This window comes from Panulirus ornatus, chromosome 55 (genome assembly GCF_036320965.1).
Source record: "Panulirus ornatus isolate Po-2019 chromosome 55, ASM3632096v1, whole genome shotgun sequence".
Lineage (NCBI taxonomy): Eukaryota > Metazoa > Arthropoda > Malacostraca > Decapoda > Palinuridae > Panulirus > Panulirus ornatus.
This window is the reverse complement of record NC_092278.1, coordinates 30332858-30355381: the sequence shown is the minus strand read 5'-3', so window position 1 is coordinate 30355381 and position 22524 is coordinate 30332858. Positions and strand designations below refer to the sequence as shown.

The following is a 22524-nucleotide window of genomic DNA, read 5'->3' as shown; positions in this document are numbered from 1 at the left end:
TCACTTCCCAAGCTCTCTCATCCCCAACAGACTTCATACTTGCCCCTCTTTCCAAAACTCTTGCATTCACCTCCCTAACAACCCCATCCATAAACAAATTAAACAACCATGGAGACATCACACACCCCTGCCGCAAACCTACATTCACTGAGAACCAAACACTTTCCTCTCTTCCTACACGTACACATGCCTTACATCCTCGATAAAAACTTTTCACTGCTTCTAACAACTTGCCTCCCACACCATATATTCTTAATACCTTCCACAGAGTATCTCTATCAACTCTATCATATGCCTTCTCCAGATACATAAATGCTACATACAAATCCATTTGCTTTTCTAAGTATTTCTCACATACATTCTTCAAAGCAAACACCTGATCCACACATCCTCTACCACTTCTGAAACCACACTGCTCTTCCCCAATCTGATGCTCTGTACATGCCTTCACCCTCTCAATCAATACCCTCCCATATAATTTACCAGGAATACTCAACAAACTTATACCTCTGTAATTTGAGCACTCACTCTTATCCCCTTTGCCTTTGTACAATGGCACTATGCACGCATTCCGCCAATCCTCAGGCACCTCACCGTGAGTCATACATACATTAAATAACCTAACCAACAATAGTCAACAATACAGTCACCCCCTTTTTTAATAAATTCCACTGCAATACCATCCAAACCTGCGGCTTTGCCGGCTTTCATCTTCCGCAAAGCTTTTACTACCTCTTCTCTGTTTACCAAATCATTTTCCCTATATATATATATATATATATATATATATATATATATATATATATATATATATATATATATATATATATATATATATATATATATATATATATATATATATATATATATATATATATATATATATATATATATATATATATATAATGAGAGGCAAGATCAAATTGGAGGTGGAAAGATGGAGTGAAAAAGATTTTGTGTGATCGGGGCCTGAACATGCAGGAGGGTGAAAGGAGAGCAAGGAATAGAGTGAATTGGATCAATGTGGTATACCGGGGGTTGACGTGCTGTCAGTGGATTGAATCAGGGCATGTGAAGCGTCTGGGGTAAACCATGGAAAGCTTGTAGGTATGTATATTTGCGTGTGTGGACGTATGTATATACATGTGTATGGGGGTGGGTTGGGCCATTTCTTTCGTCTGTTTCCTTGCGCTACCTCGCAAACGCGGGAGACAGCGACAAAGCAAAAAAAAAAGAAAAAAAAAAATTATATATATATATATATATATATATATATATATATATATATATATATATATATATATATATATATATATATTTTTTTTTTTTTTTTTTTTTTATAATTTTATATATATATATATATATATATATATATATATATATATATATGGGAATAAATAAAGGCAGACAGTATGAATTATGTACATGTGTATATATGTATATGTCTCTGTGTGTATATATATGTGTACATTGAGATGTATTGGTATGTATATTTGCGTGTGTTGACGTGTATATATATACATGTGTATGTTGGTGGGTTGGGCCATTCTTTCGTCTGTTACCTTGCGCTACCTCGCTACCGCGGGAGACAGCGACAAAGCAAAATAAATAAATAAATATATATATATATATATATATATATATATATATATATATATATATATATATATATATATATATATATATATATATATATATATATATACATGTATATACATATATATATATATATATATGTATATATATATATATATATATATATATATATATATATATATATATATATATATATATATATATATCTTTTTTTTTTCTTTTAAACTGTTAGCCATTTCCCGCGTTAGCGAGGTAGCGTTAAGAACAGAGGACTGGGCCTTTTTTGGAATATCCTCACCTGGCCCCCTCTGTACCTTCTTTTGGAAAAAAAAAGAAAAAAAAACGAGAGGGGAGGATTTCCAGCCCCCCGCTCCCTCCCCTTTTAGTCGCCTTCTACGGCACGCAGGGAATACGTGGGAAGTATTCTTAATCCCCTATCCCCAGGGATAATATATATATATATATATATATATATATATATATATATATATATATATATATATATATATATATATATATATATATATATATAAAGTTCCAGTGTGCACTTTCGCGTAATGATCACATCGTCAGGGGAGATACAAGAATGAGATACAAGACTTAGAACAATCACCTTATATGTTGAATAGAGGCGGAGCTTAGATGCCGCTGTTACTCGTATCCCGTTAGTGTTGCTTTGGTCTGACGTCTTGCCTCTCATAAAGTTTTATTATGTGAACAAGACACGGAACCGTTTAGTTTTTTCTTACGAGAAAGCTATCCAATTTGTATAGATCTTCACTAATATTCTTGTTACAATCTTTGTGTATCTAAGAAGAGAAGATTCAATGATATTTCTCTTGGTGAAGGAGAGTTGGGGTGAGAGAGTGTCATTAAACTTTAAGGGGAACAAAAAGATGTTTTAGAAGGAGGTAAATAACGTCCGCAAGACAAGAGAACAAATGGGAACATCGGTGAAAGGGGTAAGGGCGGGGGGGGGGGGGGGGGGGGGGGGGGGGTGGCGTCAGGTAGTGATGAAATGAGAGCGAGACGGAGTGAATATTTTGAAGGTTTGTTGAATGTGTTTGATGATAAAGTGGTAGATGTAGGCCGTTTTGGTCTGGGTGGTGTGCGAAGTGAGAGAGTCAGGGAGAGTGGTTTGGTGAAGAGAGAAGAGGTGGTGAAAGCCTTGCGGAAGATGAAATGCGAGGAGGGGCTCTGGTGGTAGCAGTATGGGCCTCTTTCACGAGCTTTCTCTCTCTGTTAGACATTCCTATTTTCAATCCACTATACCATCATTAATGGTTCACTAGTAACCTCTCCTCTGTTGAACGCCATCAGTTTAGTACCTCTTCTAATATCTTACTTCTCTCTAAGAAACAGTTGTCTAATAATGTTCTTTTTCATTTCCAATCTATAACCTCCATTCATGATTCAAAGATGGTGTCTGCTTATTCCAACATCAACACACCTGTTGCACGCCTCATGGACCTTAAGTCTCCTAAGTTTGATGTTATGAGGCTCAAGGTCTTCCTCCGTGCTACCACACTTTTCCTCTATTTCGCCTATTGCTCTCCTAATTCTACAAATCTTATGTCCTTCTTCGACTATCTAAACTCCTTCTATGAGATTGTGACATCCTCTCATCCGCAAGCCGAGATCCTCTACCTCCCATACAGGTAGAGGGATTGAAGCCCTCAAGTTCTCTATTGTCAATGATTCACAGCAGATTACTCCCACTCTGCCCATAACCCTGACTGCTGCGACCACTCTCATTTGTTTTTCACCTCTATTTCCTCCCGCTGTGAATATACAATATCACCCCCAGTTGGTTCATCTGATCACACTCATAAAAATTTCTATTCAAACGGCACCTCTCCCTCCAGCAGCCCCTTTCCAAGCGTAAATACTGGCACCTGAACAAAACTGACTGGAATAACTTACGTAACTTCTTTTCTAACTTTCCTTGGGCAAAGTACTGTCGCTTATGTGGTAATGCTTCTGTCTCCGCCAAACGCATAACAGAGGTTATTCTTGAGGGAATGGAAGCATTTATCCCCCTTCCTCCCAGACGACCTCTTCTTCTAATCCATGGTTCAATCGCTCCTTTTCTGAGGCCATTTAGACAAGGGATCAGGCATATCGGGCTTGAATAAGCTCTCATTCCTCTGGCTCCCAATCAGCTTTTATTACTGATAGTAATCGCTGCAAGCACGTTATCCGTGAGGCGAAGCGTTTCTACATTCAAAGGAAGTGCGATAACCTCTCCTCATCTACTGAAAAGTCTTTCTGTTCTTTAGCTAAGGGCATCTCTAACGACTTCTGTCGCTCTGCCTTTCCTTCACTTTTCCATTCTGACGGTACAATAGCTGTCTCTCCCGTTGACAAAGCATTTCTTTTTGGTTCTCGTTTTTCCTCTAACTCCACTTTGGATGACTCTAACATTCCTTCACTCCATGATGCTCTTCTTACTAATCCTAAGCATCTCCCTGTAATCTCTTTTCGAACTGTCTGAAAAGCGCTTCTTTCTCTGGACACAAGAAAAGCTTATGGTCCTGATGGCATCCATCCCCGTATATTGAAAGAGCGTGCTTCTGACCTTGCACATGTGCTTGCTCGTCTGTTCCATTTCTATTTAAATTCCAAACCTTTTTTTTTTTCTCCTTGGAAACATGCATTGATTCATCCCATCCCTATGAAGGGTGACACCTCGAAAATTACAGTCTTCCACTGGTGATATTCTTTCCTATTTCACTTATGTCTGGTCATCATCCCTGAAAGATTTTGGAAGTCATGTGTAGTTGCCCTTGACATACCTAAGGCTTTTGAAAGCGTGTAGCATCGGGGTCTCATCTCTAAGCTCCCTTCTTTTGACTTCCCTTCCTTACTTTGCTCCATATCTAGCTTCCTCTCCGGTCAATCTATCTCTGTGTTGGTTGATGGATCAGCCCCCCTTCTCCTTTCTTCATCAACAGCAATGTCCCTGAGGTACTTTTCCTCCTGTTTTTCAACGATTTCCTCTCCTCCAGAAATAATTTAAACCACTCATACGCTGACAACTCAACACTGCATTCATCCACATCCTTTAATTCTGCTCCTTCTTCTCTCACTTAGTCTGCATCTCCACTTGACACAGCTTCTTCAATAAACTCAGACTTGGAAAGGTTACCTCAGAGGAGTAGAAAAAAATCATTTTGCGTTTAATGCCTCCAAGACCCAGTTTCTACATATCTCTCTATCGAAAACTCCTTACAACTCTCATCTTCCCTTTGACGGTTCTCTAATTCCACCTCTTGACTCAATGAACGTACTGGGCATTACTGTGACATCCACTCTTTCTTGGAAACCCCGCATTACAGGTTAGCTAAGTCTGCTTCTAAGAAACTGGGTGTCCTGTTTAGATGTTGAAACTTCTTTTCTTCTGAACAGTTGTTCCTTTTATACAAATACAAGAGATTGATCTGTTCTTGTATGGATTACATGCTCTCACACTTGGGGTGATTCTAGCTCTGTACGCTTACTTGACAGAGTTGAGTCGAAAGAGATTCGACTTATATACTGTCTCAGTCTAACTTCCAAACTTGACCCGCTTGCCCTACGCCGCAATGTTGGTTTACTTTCCCTCTTTTGTAGGTACTACTTTGGTTTCTGCTCCCAAGAACTGGCTTCTTGTGTGCCCCCACCGCTAGCTAGACCACGTTGAGAAACAGCAAGCTGCTGCATCGTATGATTATTGTATGGCCAACGGCAACTCAAAGGTGGACCGTTTTGAGCCTGCTTCTTTCCCTACACGTCGAAAATTTGGAACTCTCTACCTTCTCATGTTTTTTTCCAATAACTATGAAATGGCACATTTCAAAATACAGGTCTTTCACTTCCTCCAAAATTCGCAAATGCTTTCCCTTGGTATTTCTTTTTCAGTTTCACAGTTCTCTCTATATTTCAACGAAGGCCAGTCCTTGATGTAGGCTTTTGTTCGTGACTGGAGCCTTCAACAAAGAAAATATTGTAGTTGAATTTATTAAGGAAGTGGGTGATTGTGTTGTTGATTGGTTGGTAAAGATATTCAATGTATGTATGGATCATGGCCTGAGTATTGGCGGAATGCATGTATTGTACAGACAAACGGGTTAAGATGAATGTTCAAAGTACAGAGGCATAAGTTTGTTGAGTATACCTGGAAAATTGTATGGGAGGGTATTGATTATGATAGAGAATGCAAATATAGAGCATCAGACTGGGGAGAACTGTGGTTTAAGAAGTGGTAGAGGATGTGTGGATCAGGTATCTACTCTGAAAAATGTATGTGAGAAATACTTGAAAAACAAACTGCCTTGTATGTAGCATTTATGGATCTGGACAAGGTATATGATAAGGTTGATAGGGATGCTTTGTGGAAGCACGTAAAAACACATGGTGTGGGAGGTAAGCTGTTAAAAGCAGTTTAAAGATTTTATCAAGGGTGTAAGGCATGTGTACGAGTAAGTGGAGAGGATAGTGATTGGTTTCCAGTCAAGGACGGTCTGCGACAGGGGTGTATATTGTCACACTGGATGTTTATAGATGGAGTGGTGAGAGAGGTAAATGAAAGAGTCGTGGAAAGTGGGGAGAGTATGCAGTCTTTTGGGGATGAGAAGCCCTTGGAAGTAAGTCATTTGTTGTTCGCTGATGATACAGGACTGATGGCTGATTCGAGTGAGAAACTGCTGAAGTTGGTGACTGAGCTTGGAAAAGTGAGCAAAAGAAGAAAGTTGAGATAAATGTGAATAAAAGCAAGATTATTAGGTTCAGCAAGGTGAAGGGACAAGTTAGTTGGGATGTGAGTTTCGAGAAAAACTGGAGGTAGTGATGTGTTTTAGATATCTGGGAGAGGACTTAGCAGCGAATGGAACCATGGAAGCGGAAGTGAGTCACAGGGTGGGGGAGGGTGTGAAGGATCTGGGAGCGATGAAGAGTGCGTGGAAAGAGAGAATATTATCTTGTAGAATAGAAATGGGCATGTTTGAGGGAATAGTTCCAACAGTATTATATGGCTGCGAAGCACTGGCCATAGTTAGGGTTATATGGAGGAGTGTGGATGTGTTAGAAATGAAGTGTGAGGACATTATGTGGTGTGAGGTGGTTTGACTGAGTATGTAATGAGTGTAAGAGAGCCTGTGTGTTAGTAAAAAGAGTGTGGTTGAGCGAACAGAGGAGGGTGTATTGAAATGGTTTGGACATATGGAGAGAATGAGTGAGGAAAGGTTGACAAAGTGGATATATGTTTCAGAGGTAGAGGGAACAAGTAGAAGCAGGAGACCGAATCGGAAGTGGAAGGATGGAGTGGAAAAGATTTTGTCCGAACATGCAAAAGGGAGAAAGTCGTTTCACTGAGTATAGTGAATTGGAAGGAAGTGTATACTGGGGTTGACGTGCTGTCGATGGAATGTACCAGGGCTTGTGAAAAGTCTGGGGTAAACCAGGGAATGGTCTGTGGGGTCTGGATGTAAATAGAGAGCTGTTTGGTACCGTGCATTCCGTGTGCTGGCTAAAGAATGAATGTGAGCGGAAGTGGCCTTTTTTCGTCTGTTTCCTGGCGCTACTTTGCTGACGGAGGGGGTGGCGATGCTGTTTTCTGTGAGACGGGGTGGTGCCGAGAATGGATGAAGGCGAGCAAGTCTGGCAACTTGCGTATCATAAATCTATCATGTGGACAAGAAGGGGAACTGTTTACAAATTTGATCAATAACAAAGCTATCTAATTTGTATAGACCTTTACTAAAAGGTTCTTAGTGTCAAGGGGAGGTTTGGGCTCAACTCTATAAAATGATTTCTTTGCCAACTTAAGTGCAAATACGTAAAGCCTTAAGGAACTTAGACTAGAATGGTGATGATTTAACTCTGTCATGTTGAGCTGAGTAATAATAGATATATGAGCATACACTGATCGGTTGTCTGTATATGCTAAAATCAAACTTCTTTCCATCCCTATTGTTCATGCAATCTAGAAATGGTTATACATTATAGAAATTGGAAACAATTGTATGTTACCACCAGTACTCTCGTATGGGAAGCCTAGAACTTATAAATTTGTTTTTGGTTATGAGTGACCAGACATTTGATCCGTATATTGACATAGGTCTCAGAATTGTGGTACATATCATTGATTTGCATTATAACTATATATTCCTATCTTTCAGTATAAGTATGGCATACTGAAGTTTGCATCGTAATCTAAGAATTCTATTTATATATATATATTTGCTATAGATTTTTTTATCATTAACTGTTATTCTCAAGTATCTGAAGCTACTCACGTCTTTTGGAGAGTGAATTTCTGAGTATGTGTTATACTCTTCTCTATATCCAGCAAGATTCATCGCCTCCGTTTTAATCTTCTTGATTTCCATTCTGTTGAAGTCTCTGGTGTTCCTTTCTTATGGCTACGTCATCAGTGTATGCTAATGTTACTCCTTCATCTTCTCTTTCCTATAAAGTGCTTCGACTTTTATCCATATTTGTGATGAATAAAAGAGGGGACAACACTCCTTGAAGTCTGACTCCAGGTTTCCACTTCCAACCACTTATTATCAACCTGCCACTCCTTGACTCTATGTTCACTATCATGGCATTCACTTTTTACTACACGTATATTAGATTCATTTTTCTTCTATAATGATCGTCTTCTACTGTCCTTCAGAGTTTACTTTTTATTAGATTCTGTCCAAAGCTTTTTCTAAGTCTGTGAAGGTCAGGCATCTCGTCTTGTCCCATTACCAGCGCTTATCAAATAATTTTTCTTACGTTAGGAGAGACGGCGCAAGCAACTGAAGCGCTAAACAAGGCCATCTCATTAATATTACACACACACACACACACACACACACACACACACACACACGCATATATATATATATATATATATATATATATATATACATATATATATATATATATATATATATATATATATATATATATATATATATATATATATATGTACAAAGGCAAAGGGGATAAGAGTGAGTGCTCAAATTACAGAGGTATAAGTTTGTTGAGTATTCCTGGTAAATTATATGGGAGGGTATTGATTGAGAGGGTGAAGGCATGTACAGAGCATCAGATTGGGGAAGAGCAGTGCGGTTTCAGAAGTGGTAGAGGATGTGTGGATCAGGTGTTTGCTTTGAAGAATGTATGTGAGAAATACTTAGAAAAGCAAATGGATTTGTATGTAGCATTTATGGATCTGGAGAAGGCATATGATAGAGTTGATAGAGATGCTCTGTGGAAGGTATTAAGAATATATGGTGTGGGAGGCAAGTTGTTAGAAGCAGTGAAAAGTTTTTATCGAGGATGTAAGGCATGTGTACGTGTAGGAAGAGAGGAAAGTGATTGGTTCTCAGTGAATGTAGGTTTGCGGCAGGGGTGTGTGATGTCTCCATGGTTGTTTAATTTGTTTATGGATGGGGTTGTTAGGGAGGTAAATGCAAGAGTCCTGGAAAGAGGGGCAAGTATGAAGTCTGTTGGGGATGAGAGAGCTTGGGAAGTGAGTCAGTTGTTGTTCGCTGATGATACAGCGCTGGTGGCTGATTCATGTGAGAAACTGCAGAAGCTGGTGACTGAGTTTGGTAAAGTGTGTGGAAGAAGAAAGTTAAGAGTAAATGTGAATAAGAGCAAGGTTATTAGGTACAGTAGGGTTGAGGGTCAAGTCAATTGGGAGGTGAGTTTGAATGGAGAAAAACTGGAGGAAGTGAAGTGTTTTAGATATCTGGGAGTGGATCTGTCAGCGGATGGAACCATGGAAGCGGAAGTGGATCATAGGGTGGGGGAGGGGGCGAAAATTTTGGGAGCCTTGAAAAATGTGTGGAAGTCGAGAACATTATCTCGGAAAGCAAAAATGGGTATGTTTGAAGGAATAGTGGTTCCAACAATGCTGTATGGTTGCGAGGCGTGGGCTATGGATAGAGTTGTGCGCAGGAGGATGGATGTGCTGGAAATGAGATGTTTGAGGACAATGTGTGGTGTGAGGTGGTTTGATCGAGTAAGTAACGTAAGGGTAAGAGAGATGTGTGGAAATAAAAAGAGCGTGGTTGAGAGAGCAGAAGAGGGGGTTTTGAAATGGTTTGGGCACATGGAGAGAATGAGTGAGGAAAGATTGACCAAGAGGATATACGTGTCGGAGGTGGAGGGAACGAGGAGAAGAGGGAGACCAAATTGGAGGTGGAAAGATGGAGTGAAAAAGATTTTGTGTGATCGGGGCCTGAACATGCAGGAGGGTGAAAGGAGGGCAAGGAATAGAGTGAATTGGAGCGATGTGGTATACAGGGGTTGACGTGCTGTCAGTGGATTGAATCAAGGCATGTGAAGCATCTGGGGTAAACCATGGAAAGCTGTGTAGGTATGTATATTTGCGTGTGTGGACGTGTGTATGTACATGTGTATGGGGGGGGGGGGGTTGGGCCATTTCTTTCGTCTGTTTCCTTGCGCTACCTCGCAAATGCGGGAGACAGCGACAAAGTATAAAAAAAAAAAAAAAAAAAAAATATATATATATTTCTCGTCCCCATCACATCATTCAGAGCGATACCAGTTTGCATCAGCCTTCACTCCTGCCTGCAGTAGCATGCTTTCCGACATGTTTCATGAGCTCCTCTTCGCCAACGGAACTACCTTGGACCACCAGTGATGCTACTACGTTTGTGAATCAAGAACCATTGCAACACAAACCTCGCCAGGTGGTAGAGTGACCCGCAGTGTATCGAGACAGACTTCCCCAGAACTTTTTAAAAGGGGAGAAGTAAATGTTTATAGTTGTGTTACTGGAGTGATAGTTTTCATACATGGTGCTTTGACAAGAAAATAGTGAAATTGGAAAAAATGTAGCTTATACATTGAAGCTTATTGATACAGTGGTTAAATTGATGAGAACTACTATTGACGTTTGTGTAAATAAATTATACATTTCCTTTTTCCATAGCCAGAGGTTGAACCATTATGTGACATTCATTTTTTCATTTCATTTCAAGCTAGAAGTTTCAGTTTTCTGAATTGTTTCATACATTTTTTCATATGTATATATATGTATGTGTGTGTATATATATATATATATATATATATATATATATATATATATATATATATATATATATATATATATATATATATATATATATATATATATATATATAAATATATATATATATATATATATATATATATATATATATATATATATATATATATATATATATATATATATATATATATATATATATATATTATCCCTGGGGATAGGGGTGAAAGAATACTTCCCACGCATTCCTCGCGTGTCGTAGAAGGCGACTAGAGGGGACGGGAGCGGGGGGCCAGAAATCCTCCCCTCCTTGTATTTTTTTAACTTTCTAAAATGGGAAACAGAGGAAGGAGTCACGCGGGGAGTGCTCATCCTCCTCGAAGGCTCAGATTGGGGTGCCTAAATGTGTGTGTGGATGTAACCAAGATGTGAAAAAAGGAGAGATAGGTAGAATGTTTGAGGAAAGGAACCTGGATGTTTTGGCTCTGAGTGAAACGAAGCTCAAGGGTAAAGGGGAAGAGTGGTTTGGGAATGTCTTGGGAGTAAAGTCAGGGGTTAGTGAGAGGACAAGAGCAAGGGAAGGAGTAGCAGTACTCCTGAAACATGAGTTGTGGGAGTATGTGATAGAATGTAAGAAAGTAAATTCTCGATTAATATGGGTAAAACTGAAAGTTGATGGAGAGAGGTGGGTGATTATTGGTGCATATGCACCTGGGCATGAGAAGAAAGATCATGAGAGGCAACTGTTTTGGGAGCAACTGAATGAGTGTGTTAGTGGTTTTGATGCACGAGACCGGGTTATAGTGATGGGTGATTTAAATGCAAAGGTGAGTAATGTGGCAGTTGAGGGAATAATTGGTATACATGGGGTGTTCAGTGTTGTAAATGGAAATGGTGAAGAGCTTGTAGATTTATGTGCTGAAAAAGGACTGATGATTGGAAATATCTGGTTTAAAAAGCGAGATATACATAAGTATACGTATGTAAGTAGGAGAGATGGCCAGAGAGCGTTATTGGATTATGTGTTAATTGACAGGCGTGCGAAAGAGAGACTTTTGGATGTTAATGTGCTGAGAGGTGCAACTGGAGGGATGTCTGATCATTATCTTGGGGAGACGAAGGTGAAGATTTGTATGGGTTTTCAGAAAAGAAGAGAGAATGTTGGGGTGAAGAAGGAAGTGGGAGTAAGTAAGCTTGGGAAGGGGACTTGTGTGAGGAAGTACCAGGAGAGACTGAATACAGAATGGAAAAAGGTGAGAACAAAGGAGGTAAGGGGAGTGGGGGAGGAATGGGATGTATTTAGGGAAGCAGTGATGGCTTGCGCAAAAGATGCTTGAGGCATGAGAAGCGTGGGAGGTGGGTTGATTAGAAAGGGTAGTGAGTGGTGGGATGAAGAGGTAAGATTATTAGTGGAAGAGAAGAGAGAGGCATTTGGACGATTTTTGCAGGGAAAAAATGCAAATGAGTGGGAGATGTATAAAAGAAAGAGACAGGAGGTCAAGAGAAAGGTGCAAGAGGTGAAAAAGAGGGCAAATGAGAGTTGGGGTGAGAGAGTATCATTAAATTTTAGGGAGAATGAAAAGATGTTCTGGAAGGAGGTAAATAAAGTACGTAAGACAAGGAAGCAAATGGGAACTTCAGTGAAGGGGGCTAATGGGGAGGTGATAACAAGTAGTGGTGATGTGAGAAGGAGATGGAGTGAGTATTTTGAAGGTTTGTTGAATGTGTTTGATGATGGAGTGGCAAATATAGGGTGTTTTGTTCGAGGTGGTGTGCAAAGTGAGAGGGTTAGGGGAAATGATTTGGTAAATAGAGAAGAGGTAGTAAAAGCTTTGCGGAAGATGAAAGCCGACAAGGCAGCAGGTTTGGATGGTATTGCAGTGGAATTTATTAGATAAGGAGGTGAGTGTATTGTTGACTGGTTGGTAAGGTTATTTAATGTATCTATGATTCATGGTGATGTGCCTGAGGATTGGCGGAATGCTTGCATAGTGCCATTGTACAAAGGCAAAGGGGATAAGAGTGAGTGCTACAAATTACAGAGGTATAAGTTTGTTGAGTATCCCTGGTGAATTATATGGAGGGTATTGATTGAGAGGGTGAAGGCATGTACAGAGCATCAGATTGGGGAAGAGCAGTTTGGTTTCAGAAGTGGTAGAGGATGTGTGGATGAGGTGTTTGCTTTGAAGAATGTATGTGAGAAATACTTAGAAAAGCAAATGGATTTGTATGTAGCATTTATGGATCTGGAGAAGGCATATGATAGAGTTGATAGAGACGCTCTGTGGAAGGTACTAAGAATATATGGTGTGGGAGGCAAGTTGTTAGAAACAGTGAAAAGTTTTTATCGAGGATGTAAGGCATCTGTACGTGTAAGAAGAGAGGAAAATAACGTAAGGGGAGTGGGGGAGGAATAGGATGCTTGTAGCATGAGATGCGTGGGAGGTGGCCAGATTAGAAAGGGTAGTGAGTGGCGGGATGAAGAAGTAAGATTATTTGTGAAAGAAAAGAGCGAGGCATTTGGTCAATTTGCAGGGAATTAGTGTAAATTACTGAGAGATGTATAAAAGAAAGAGGCAGGTAGTCAATAGAAAGGTGCAAGAGGTGAAAAAGAGGGCAAATGTGAGTTGGGGTGAGAGAGTATCATTACAATTTGGGGAGAATAAAAAGATGTTTTGGAAGGAGGTATAGAAAGTGCGTAAGACAAGACAACAAACGGGAACATTGGTGAAGGGAGCTAATGGGGAGGTAATAGCTAGTAGTGGTGATGTGAGGAGATGGAGTGAGTATTTTGAAGGTTTGTTGAATGTGTTTGATGATAGAGTGGCAGATGTAGGGTGTTTTGGTCGAGGTGGTGTGAAAAGTGAGAGGGTCAGGGAGAATGATTTGGTAAACAGATAAGAGGTAGTGAAAGCTTTGTGGAAGATGAAAGTCGTTAAGGCGGCGGGTTTGGATGGTATTGCAGTGGAATTTATTGTAAAGGGGGTGACTATGTTGTTAACTGGTTGGCGAGGATATTCACTGTATGTATGGATCATGGTGAAGTGCCTGATGATTGGCGGAATGCATGCACATATATATATATATATATATATATATATATATATATATATATATATATATATATATATATATATATATATATATATATATATATATATATTTTTTTTTTTCTTTTTTCCAAAAGAAGGAACAGAGAATTGGGCCAGGTCAGGGTAGTCCCTCAAAGGCCCAGTCCTCTGTTCTTAACGCTACCTCGCTAATGCGGGAAATGGCGAATAGTTTGAAAGAAAAGAAATATATATATATATACATACACGTCCACAGACGCAAATATAAACACCTATACATCTCAACGTATGCATATACATATACACACACAGACATATACATATATACACATGTACATAGTTCATACTGTCTGCCTTTATTCATTTCCATCGCCACCTCGCCACACATGAAATGACAACACTCTCCCCCTCATGCGCGCGAGGTAGCGCTAGGAAAAGACAACATAGGCCCCATTCGTTCACGCTCATTCTCTAGCTGTCATGTAATAATGCACCGAAACCACTGCTTCCTCTGCACATCCAGGCCCCACAGAACTTTCCATGGCTTACCCCAGACGCTTCACATGCCCTGGCTCAATCCATTAACAGCACGTCGACCCCGGTATACCACATCGTTCTCATTCACTCTATTCCTTGCACGCCTTCCACCCTCCTGCATGTTCAGGCCCCGATCACTCAAAATCTTTTTCACTCCATCTATTCACCTCCAATTTGGTGTCCCACTTCTCGTTCCCTCCACCCCCGACACATATATCCCCTTGGTCAATCTTTTCTCACTCATTCTCTCCATGTGACCAAACCATTTCAAAACACCCTCTTCTGCTCTCTCAACCATACTCTTTTTATTACCACACATCTCACTTACCCTATTTTTACTTACTCGATCAAACCACCTCACACCACATATTGTCCTCAAACATCTCATTTCCAGCACATCCACCCTCCTCCACACAACTCTATCCATAGCCCGCGCCTCGCAGCCATACAACATTGTTGGAACCACTATTCCTTCAAACATACCCATTTTTGCTTTCCGAGATAATGTTCTCGATTTCCACACATTCTTCAACGCTCCCAGAACTTTCGTCCCCTCCCCCACCCTATGATTCACTTCCGCTTCCATGGTTCCATCTGCTGCCAAATGCACTCCCAGATATCTAAAACACTTCACTTCCTCCAGTTTTTCTCCATTCAAACTTACCTCCCAATTGACTTGTCCCTCAACCCTACTGTACCTAATAACCTTGCTCTTATTCACATTTACTCTTAACTTTCTTCTTTCACACACTTTATCAGACTCAGTCACCAGCTTCGGCAGTTTCTCACATGAATCAGCTACCAGCAATGTATCATTAGCGAACAGCAATTGACTCACTTTCCAAGCTCCCTCATCCACAACAGACTGCATACTTGCCCCTGTCTCTAAAACTCTTGCATTCACCTCCCTAACAACCCCATCCATAAACAAATTAAACAACCATGGAGACATCACACACCCCTTTCGCAATCCTACATTCACAGAGAACCAATCACTTTCCTCTCTTCCTACACGTACATATGCCTTACATCCTCGATAAAAACTTTTCACTGTCTCTAATAACTTGCCTCCCACACCATATATTCTTAATACCTTCCACAGAACATCTCTATCAACTCTATCATATGCCTTCTCCAGATCCATAAATGCTACATACAAATCCATTTGCTTTTATAAGTATTTTTCACATACATTCTTCAAAACAAACACCTCATCCACACATCCTCTACCACTTCTGAAACCACACTGCTCTTCCCCAATCTGATGCTCTGTACACGCCTTCACCCTCTCAATCAATACCCTCCCATATAATTTACCAGGAATAATCAACAAACTTATACCTCTGTAATTTGAGCACTCACTCTTATCCCTTTTGCCTTTGTACAATGGCACTATGCAAGCATTTCGCCAATCCTCAGGTACCTCACCATGAATTATACATACTTTGAATAACCTTACCAACCAGTCAACAATACAGTCACCCCCTTTTTCAATAAATTCCACTGCAATACCATCCAACCCCGCTGCCATGCCGGCTTTCATCTTCTGCAAAGCTTTCACTACCTCTTCTCTGTTTACCAAATCATTTTCCCTAACCCTCTCACTTTGCACGCCACCTCGACCAAAACACCCTATATCTGCCACTCTGTCATCAAACACATTCAACAGACCTTCAAAACCTACTTTCTCTGGAGGAGGCTTCTACACATACTGAAACTAGACGAATAAACCTAAGAAGCTGCACACTTGTGTTTACACACCATCCCAATCTACACATTTGTTGTATTGATCAATTTCATATATCTATATAGTTTAGCTTGAGCTAGGTACCCATTTTCTCGACCAAACCGTACAGATGGATGAGCAGCTGGGTTGAGTATGGACTAGGATTCGAACCTATAGGCTCGACCCTTGGCGGCCCGTGAATGCGTTTCGGTCAGTAACGGTAACCGCTACACAACGCTGATTCGTATTTTTGATCTTACGGGTAAAACCAAATCACTAGTTCCTCTGCTGGGTCAAAAACCATTTTAGCAAATTTCCTAACGTAACTCTACTTTTGTTCTTGTTCGATGTTCTATCAATTGTTCATGCATCTTTCCTATATTGGTTGTTATTATTCCTCTGTAATTTCAGCAGTTGTGATTTCCCTTTTCCTGTTGACTAGACATATAATAGTTTTTTGCCAGGCTGATGTTTTCTTTCGTATTTCCTTGCAGTATTCCGTTTAAACCATTTTATTGCATCTGGAAGAACTGTTTTGATGAACGCATTTGGTATTTCGTCATCCCTTGTTTTCACTTTCCATCTCCAGAGCTCTTTCCTCCTTTTCTGTTCTTAATGTGGTTCATTCTGACAGACAGATAGTAATGCAGCAATGGGACACGAGCTACTAATCAGGATTTGAGTCTCAAAGTTTCGATATCTGTCTTCCTCAAGTGAATATAAGACAGTAGCGTCTCACATGAGGTTATATACAATGATCAGGTTCCCGGTCGCTGAGGTGTGGTGCTCCCTGATTGGACACTCTCTCATCTGCTCGCTCGTATTCATCCAAGCTCCGCCTACCAGGGCCCACCTTTAACTCCCTAGTTACTGTGTTGATGTTACCCTTACTGAAATGTAAACCGCTTCCACGGGTTTCCTCTTCTGTCTGTCCAAACCTTTACGGATAATTTGTGCCTCCTCCCATCTGGGGAAATGGTCCTGTTTGTTCTACTTGTACCATTAATTCGCTGGTCATTCCGTGGTTTCTCACGTCATTTCTGTGTTTTCTTGTCCGTGTTTCCAAACCTCTACTTGTCTCTCTTACGTATGTCATGTTGCATCCTCTGCAAGTTATTACGTACACCACACTTTTTCTCTCGCGTATGAGTCGATTTTTTGTCTCACAAAGCGTTCTTTCTTGGTCCCTAATTTTATTGGTATGTCTGCGGGCTGAGAAATCTCTCAATAAGAGCAGCCTTCATTTGGCTAGAGGATAACATCAGCACAGTAGCAAGGTGTTACAAGTAAGCTACTGCAGCCCTCATACTAATTCAGGGTGGAGTTTGGCGGAGTACGAGCGGGAAGGCGAGAGGATTCATATGACCATTCAAGGGAGCGCCATGCCACAGCGTCCAGGAGCCAGATCCAACAGCACTGAATATAACCCCCTGTGAGACACTATCGTATCATATTCTCCTGAGGAAGGCAACCGTCTACACCTTAAGAACTAAATCCTGATTAGCAGCTCCTGTATAGTGTCCACCTTACTACCAATCTTCAGTACTTACTTAAGAAAGAATGATTTCATCTATTTTCTCATCCATTTCATCAATTACTTCTACCACCTCATCATTACATTGATTTTCTATCACATATAACACATCCTCAAAATAGTCTTTTTATCGAGAGGCTACTTCTGATCCTGCTAACAGATAATATCCACTTTGGTCCTATATGGCATATAAGGAGTCTGTTGTTCTCTCTCTATAATTCTTGTTATTCTGTACATAAATACACACATACACACATACATACATACATACATACATACACGCATACATACATACATATATAAATGCATACATACAAACATACATATGTACATATATATATATATATATATATATATATATATATATATATTTTTTTTTTTTTTTTTTTTTTTTTATACTTTGTCGCTGTCTCCCGCGTTTGCGAGGTAGCGCAAGGAAACAGACGAAAGAAATGGCCCAACCCTCCCCATACACATGTACATACACACGTCCACACACGCAAAATATACATACCTACACAGCTTTCCATGGTTTACCCCGGACGCTTCACATGCCTTGATTCAATCCACTGACAGCACGTCAACCCCTGTATACCACATCGCTCCAACTCACTCTATTCCTTGCCCTCCTTTCACCCTCCTGCATGTTCAGGCCCCGATCACACAAAATCCTTTTCACTCCATCTTTCCACCTCCAATTTGGTCTCCCTCTTCTCCTCGTTCCCTCCACCTCCGACACATATATCCTCTTGGTCAATCTTTCCTCACTCATTCTCTCCATGTGCCCAAACCATTTCAAAACACCCTCTTCTGCTCTCTCAACCACGCTCTTTTTATTTCCACACATCTCTCTTACCCTTACGTTACTTACTCGATCAAACCACCTCACACCACACATTGTCCTCAAACATCTCATTTCCAGCACATCCATCCTCCTGCGCACAACTCTATCCATAGCCCACGCCTTGCAACCATACAACATTGTTGGAACTACTATTCCTTCAAACATACCCATTTTTGCTTTCCGGGATAATGTTCTCGACTTCCACACATTTTTCAAGGCTCCCAAAATTTTCGCCCCCTCCCCCACCCTATGATCCACTTCCGCTTCCATGGTTCCATCCGCTGACAGATCCACTCCCAGATATCTAAAACACTTCACTTCCTCCAGTTTTTCTCCATTCAAACTCACCTCCCAATTGACTTGACCCTCAACCCTACTGTACCTAATAACCTTGCTCTTATTCACATTTACTCTTATATATAGTAAGGGGAGTGGGGGAGGAATGGGATGTATTTAGGGAATCAGTGATGGATTGCGCAAAAGATGCTTGTGGCATGAGAAGCGTGGGAGGTGGGTTGATTAGAAAGAGTAGTGAGTGGTGGGATGAAGAAGTAAGATTATTAGTGAAAGAGAAGAGAGAGGCATTTGGACGATTTTTGCAGGGAAAAAATGCAATTGAGTGGGAGATGTATAAAAGAAAGAGACAGGAAGTCAAGAGAAAGGTGCAAGAGGTGAAAAAGAGGGCAAATGAGAGTTGGGGTGAGAGAGTATCATTAAATTTTAGGGAGAATAAAAAGATGTTCTGGAAGGAGGTAAATAAAGTGCGTAAGACAAGGGAGCAAATGGGAACTTCAGTGAAGGGCGCAAATGGAGAGGTGATAACAAGTAGTAGTGATGTGAGAAGGAGATGGAGTGAGTATTTTGAAGGTTTGTTGAATGTGTTTGATGATAGAGTGGCAGATATAGGGTGTTTTGGTCGAGGTGGTGTGCAAAGTGAGAGGGTTAGAGAAAATGATTTGGTAAACAGAGAAGAGGTAGTAAAAGCTTTGCGGAAGATGAAAGCCGGCAAGGCAGCAGGTTTGGATGGTATTGCAGTGGAATTTATTAAAAAAGGGGGTGACTGTATTATTGACTGGTTGGTAAGGTTATTTAATGTATGTATGACTCATGGTGAGGTGCCTGAGGATTGGCGGAATGCGTGCATAGTGCTTTTGTACAAAGGCAAAGGGGATAAGAGTGAGTGCTCAAAGTACAGAGGTATAAGTTTGTTGAGTATTCCTGGTAAATTATATGGGAGGGTATTGATTGAGAGGGTGAAGGCATGTACAGAGCATCAGATTGGGGAAGAGCAGTGTGGTTTCAGAAGTGGTAGAGGATGTGTGGATCAGGTGTTTGCTTTGAAGAATGTATGTGAGAAATACTTAGAAAAGCAAATGGATTTGTATGTAGCATTTATGGATCTGGAGAAGGCATATGATAGAGTTGATAGAGATGCTCTGTGGAAGGTATTAAGAATATATGGTGTGGGAGGCAAGTTGTTAGAAACAGTGAAAAGTTTTTATCGAGGATGTGAGGCATGTGTACGTGTAGGAAGAGAGGAAAGTGATTGGTTCCCAGTGAATGTAGGTTTGCGGCAGGGGTGTGTGATGTCTCCATGGTTGTTTAATTTGTTTATGGATGGGGTTGTTAGGAAGGTGAATGCAAGAGTTTTGGAAAGAGGGGCAAGTATGAAGTCTGTTGGGGATGAGAGAGCTTGGGAAGTGAGTCAGTTGTTGTTCGCTGATGATACGGCGCTGGTGGCTGATTCATGTGAGAAACTGCAGAAGCTGGTGACGGAGTTTGGTAAAGTGTGTGAAAGAAGAAAGTTAAGAGTAAATGTGAATAAGAGCAAGGTTATTAGGTACAGTAGGGTTGAGGGTCAAGTCAATTGGGAGGTAAGTTTGAATGGAGAAAAACTGGAGGAAGTAAAGTGTTTTAGATATCTGGGAGTGGATCTGGCAGCGGATGGAACCATGGAAGCGGAAGTGGATCATAGGGTGGGGGAGGGGGCGAAAATCCTGGGAGCCTTGAAGAATGTGTGGAAGTCGAGAACATTATCTCGGAAAGCAAAAATGGGTACGTTTGAAGGAATAGTGGTTCCAACAATGTTGTATGGTTGCGAGGCGTGGGCTATGGATAGAGTTGTGCGCAGGAGGATGGATGTGCTGGAAATGAGATGTTTGAGGACAATATGTGGTGTGAGGTGGTTTGATCGAGTAAGTAACGTAAGCGTAAGAGAGATGTGTGGAAATAAAAAGAGCGTGGTTGAGAGAGCAGAAGAGGGTGTTTTGAAATGGTTTGGTCACATGGAGAGAATGAGTGAGGAAAGATTGACCAAGGGGATATATGTGTCGGAGGTGGAGGGAACGAGGAGAAGTGGGAGACCAAATTGAAGGTGGAAAGATGGAGTGAAAAAGATTTTGTGTGATCGGGGCCTGATCATGCAGGAGGGTGAAAGGAGGGCAAGGAATAGAGTGAATTGGATCGATGTGGTATACCGGGGTTGACGTGCTGTCAGTGGATTGAATCAGGGCATGTGAAGCGTCTGGGGTAAACCATGGAAAGCTGTGTAGGTATGTATATTTGCGTGTGTGGACGTATGTATACACATGTGTATGGGGGTGGGTTGGGCCATTTCTTTCGTCTGTTTCCTTGCGCTACCTCGCAAACGCGGGAGAGAGCGACAAAGAAAAAAAAAAAAAAAGAAAATATATATATATATATATATATATATATATATATATATATATATATATATATATATATATATATATATATATATGTATATATATATATATAATAAAGTATAATAAAAAAAATAAAATAAATATATACATACACACATACTTACATACATGCATACATACATGCATACATACATACATACATACATGCATACATACATACGTACGTACATACATATATACATACATACATACATGCGTACATACATACATATATACATACATACATACATTCATACATACATACATATACATACATACATACATACATACATACATACATACATACATACATACATACATACATGCATACATACACGCACACATGCATACATGCATGCACACATACATACATACACACATACATACATAAATACATACATACATACATACATACATACATACATACATACATACATACATACATACATACATAAATACATATACATACCTACATATACATCCATACATATACATACATACATACATACATACATATATACATACATACATACATGCGTACATACATACATATATACATGCATACATAGTTCTGAAGATGACCAGTTACCAATGAGTTGGAGACGCTCACATTCATTTCTCCACAGGTTCACCTTCCCTGACGGGACCCCAGCCCACTTCTCTTCGTGGCCGACGGTGAGGGCTACAAGGTCAAGTCAGACCTGCTACCCGTGGGCCCGCCCTTGCCCCCACACGCCATCGCCCAGATCGAGAAAGCCCGTCGGAGAGACGCCCTCAGAGTTGCCGCTACTAAGTCTTCAGCAGGCAGCAAGCGCTACTACGGCAGCGCCTAGCCCACAGAGCCCAGCTGTGGTTCAGTGCTGCGCTTGCACACCTCCTACACTAGGAGACGTCTCGTTGAGGGAGACGACGCTCATCAGACACCCAACACCACAGGCACTGGGAGCCTGACAACCTACGCACTAGTATTACCAGAGACATCGATGTGCTTTACTGTACAGCTGACGCGGTACGAGAAACACTGATAGTCTTCGTTTGTGTTACCATAAATCAAGAATTTAGAATGACAATAAAGAGTTGGTTTTTGTTTGTTCCCTTTTGATTAATAGCGATCATATCCTTGACAAAGGTAAGTAGGGATATACTATCATCTTGTAAGTATCTTTATGTACAGTTGGGATGGGAAATCTCCACCTGCAAGGCAACATTTCTTGACTGTCCTCGAACATCAGTCATCTTAATAATGTTCTGTATGATGCCAACATTCATCACTTCATCACTCAGCTTGTTCCAATCGTCCACGACTCTGTTACTGAAGCAGTTCTTCCTGACATCTTTTGTGAAAGGCTTCTTGTTAGTTCTGTCGTTGCATCTTACGAAGAAATGATTATTGTCGATGTCATCCAAATGATTTAGAGACTTAAAGGCTATGATGGAAGAAGCTGAAGCAAATAGTAAGGAAGTGGAGGAATATAGCGTT

The 22524-nt window shown here is 40.5% G+C and overlaps 1 protein-coding gene across 1 annotated transcript in view; it reads left to right on the top strand.

Annotated features, from left to right (window-relative positions):
* The window catches only part of LOC139765417 (uncharacterized), a 34632-nt gene extending 12519 nt beyond the window's left edge, over positions 1–22113 (top strand). The window contains exon 3 of the mRNA XM_071692778.1: positions 21671–22113. Within this exon, the coding sequence (XP_071548879.1) occupies positions 21671–21995 (325 nt within the window). The 3' untranslated portion in view covers positions 21996–22113. The remainder of the gene's footprint in view (positions 1–21670) is intronic.
* The last annotated feature ends 411 nt before the right edge of the window (positions 22114–22524 follow it).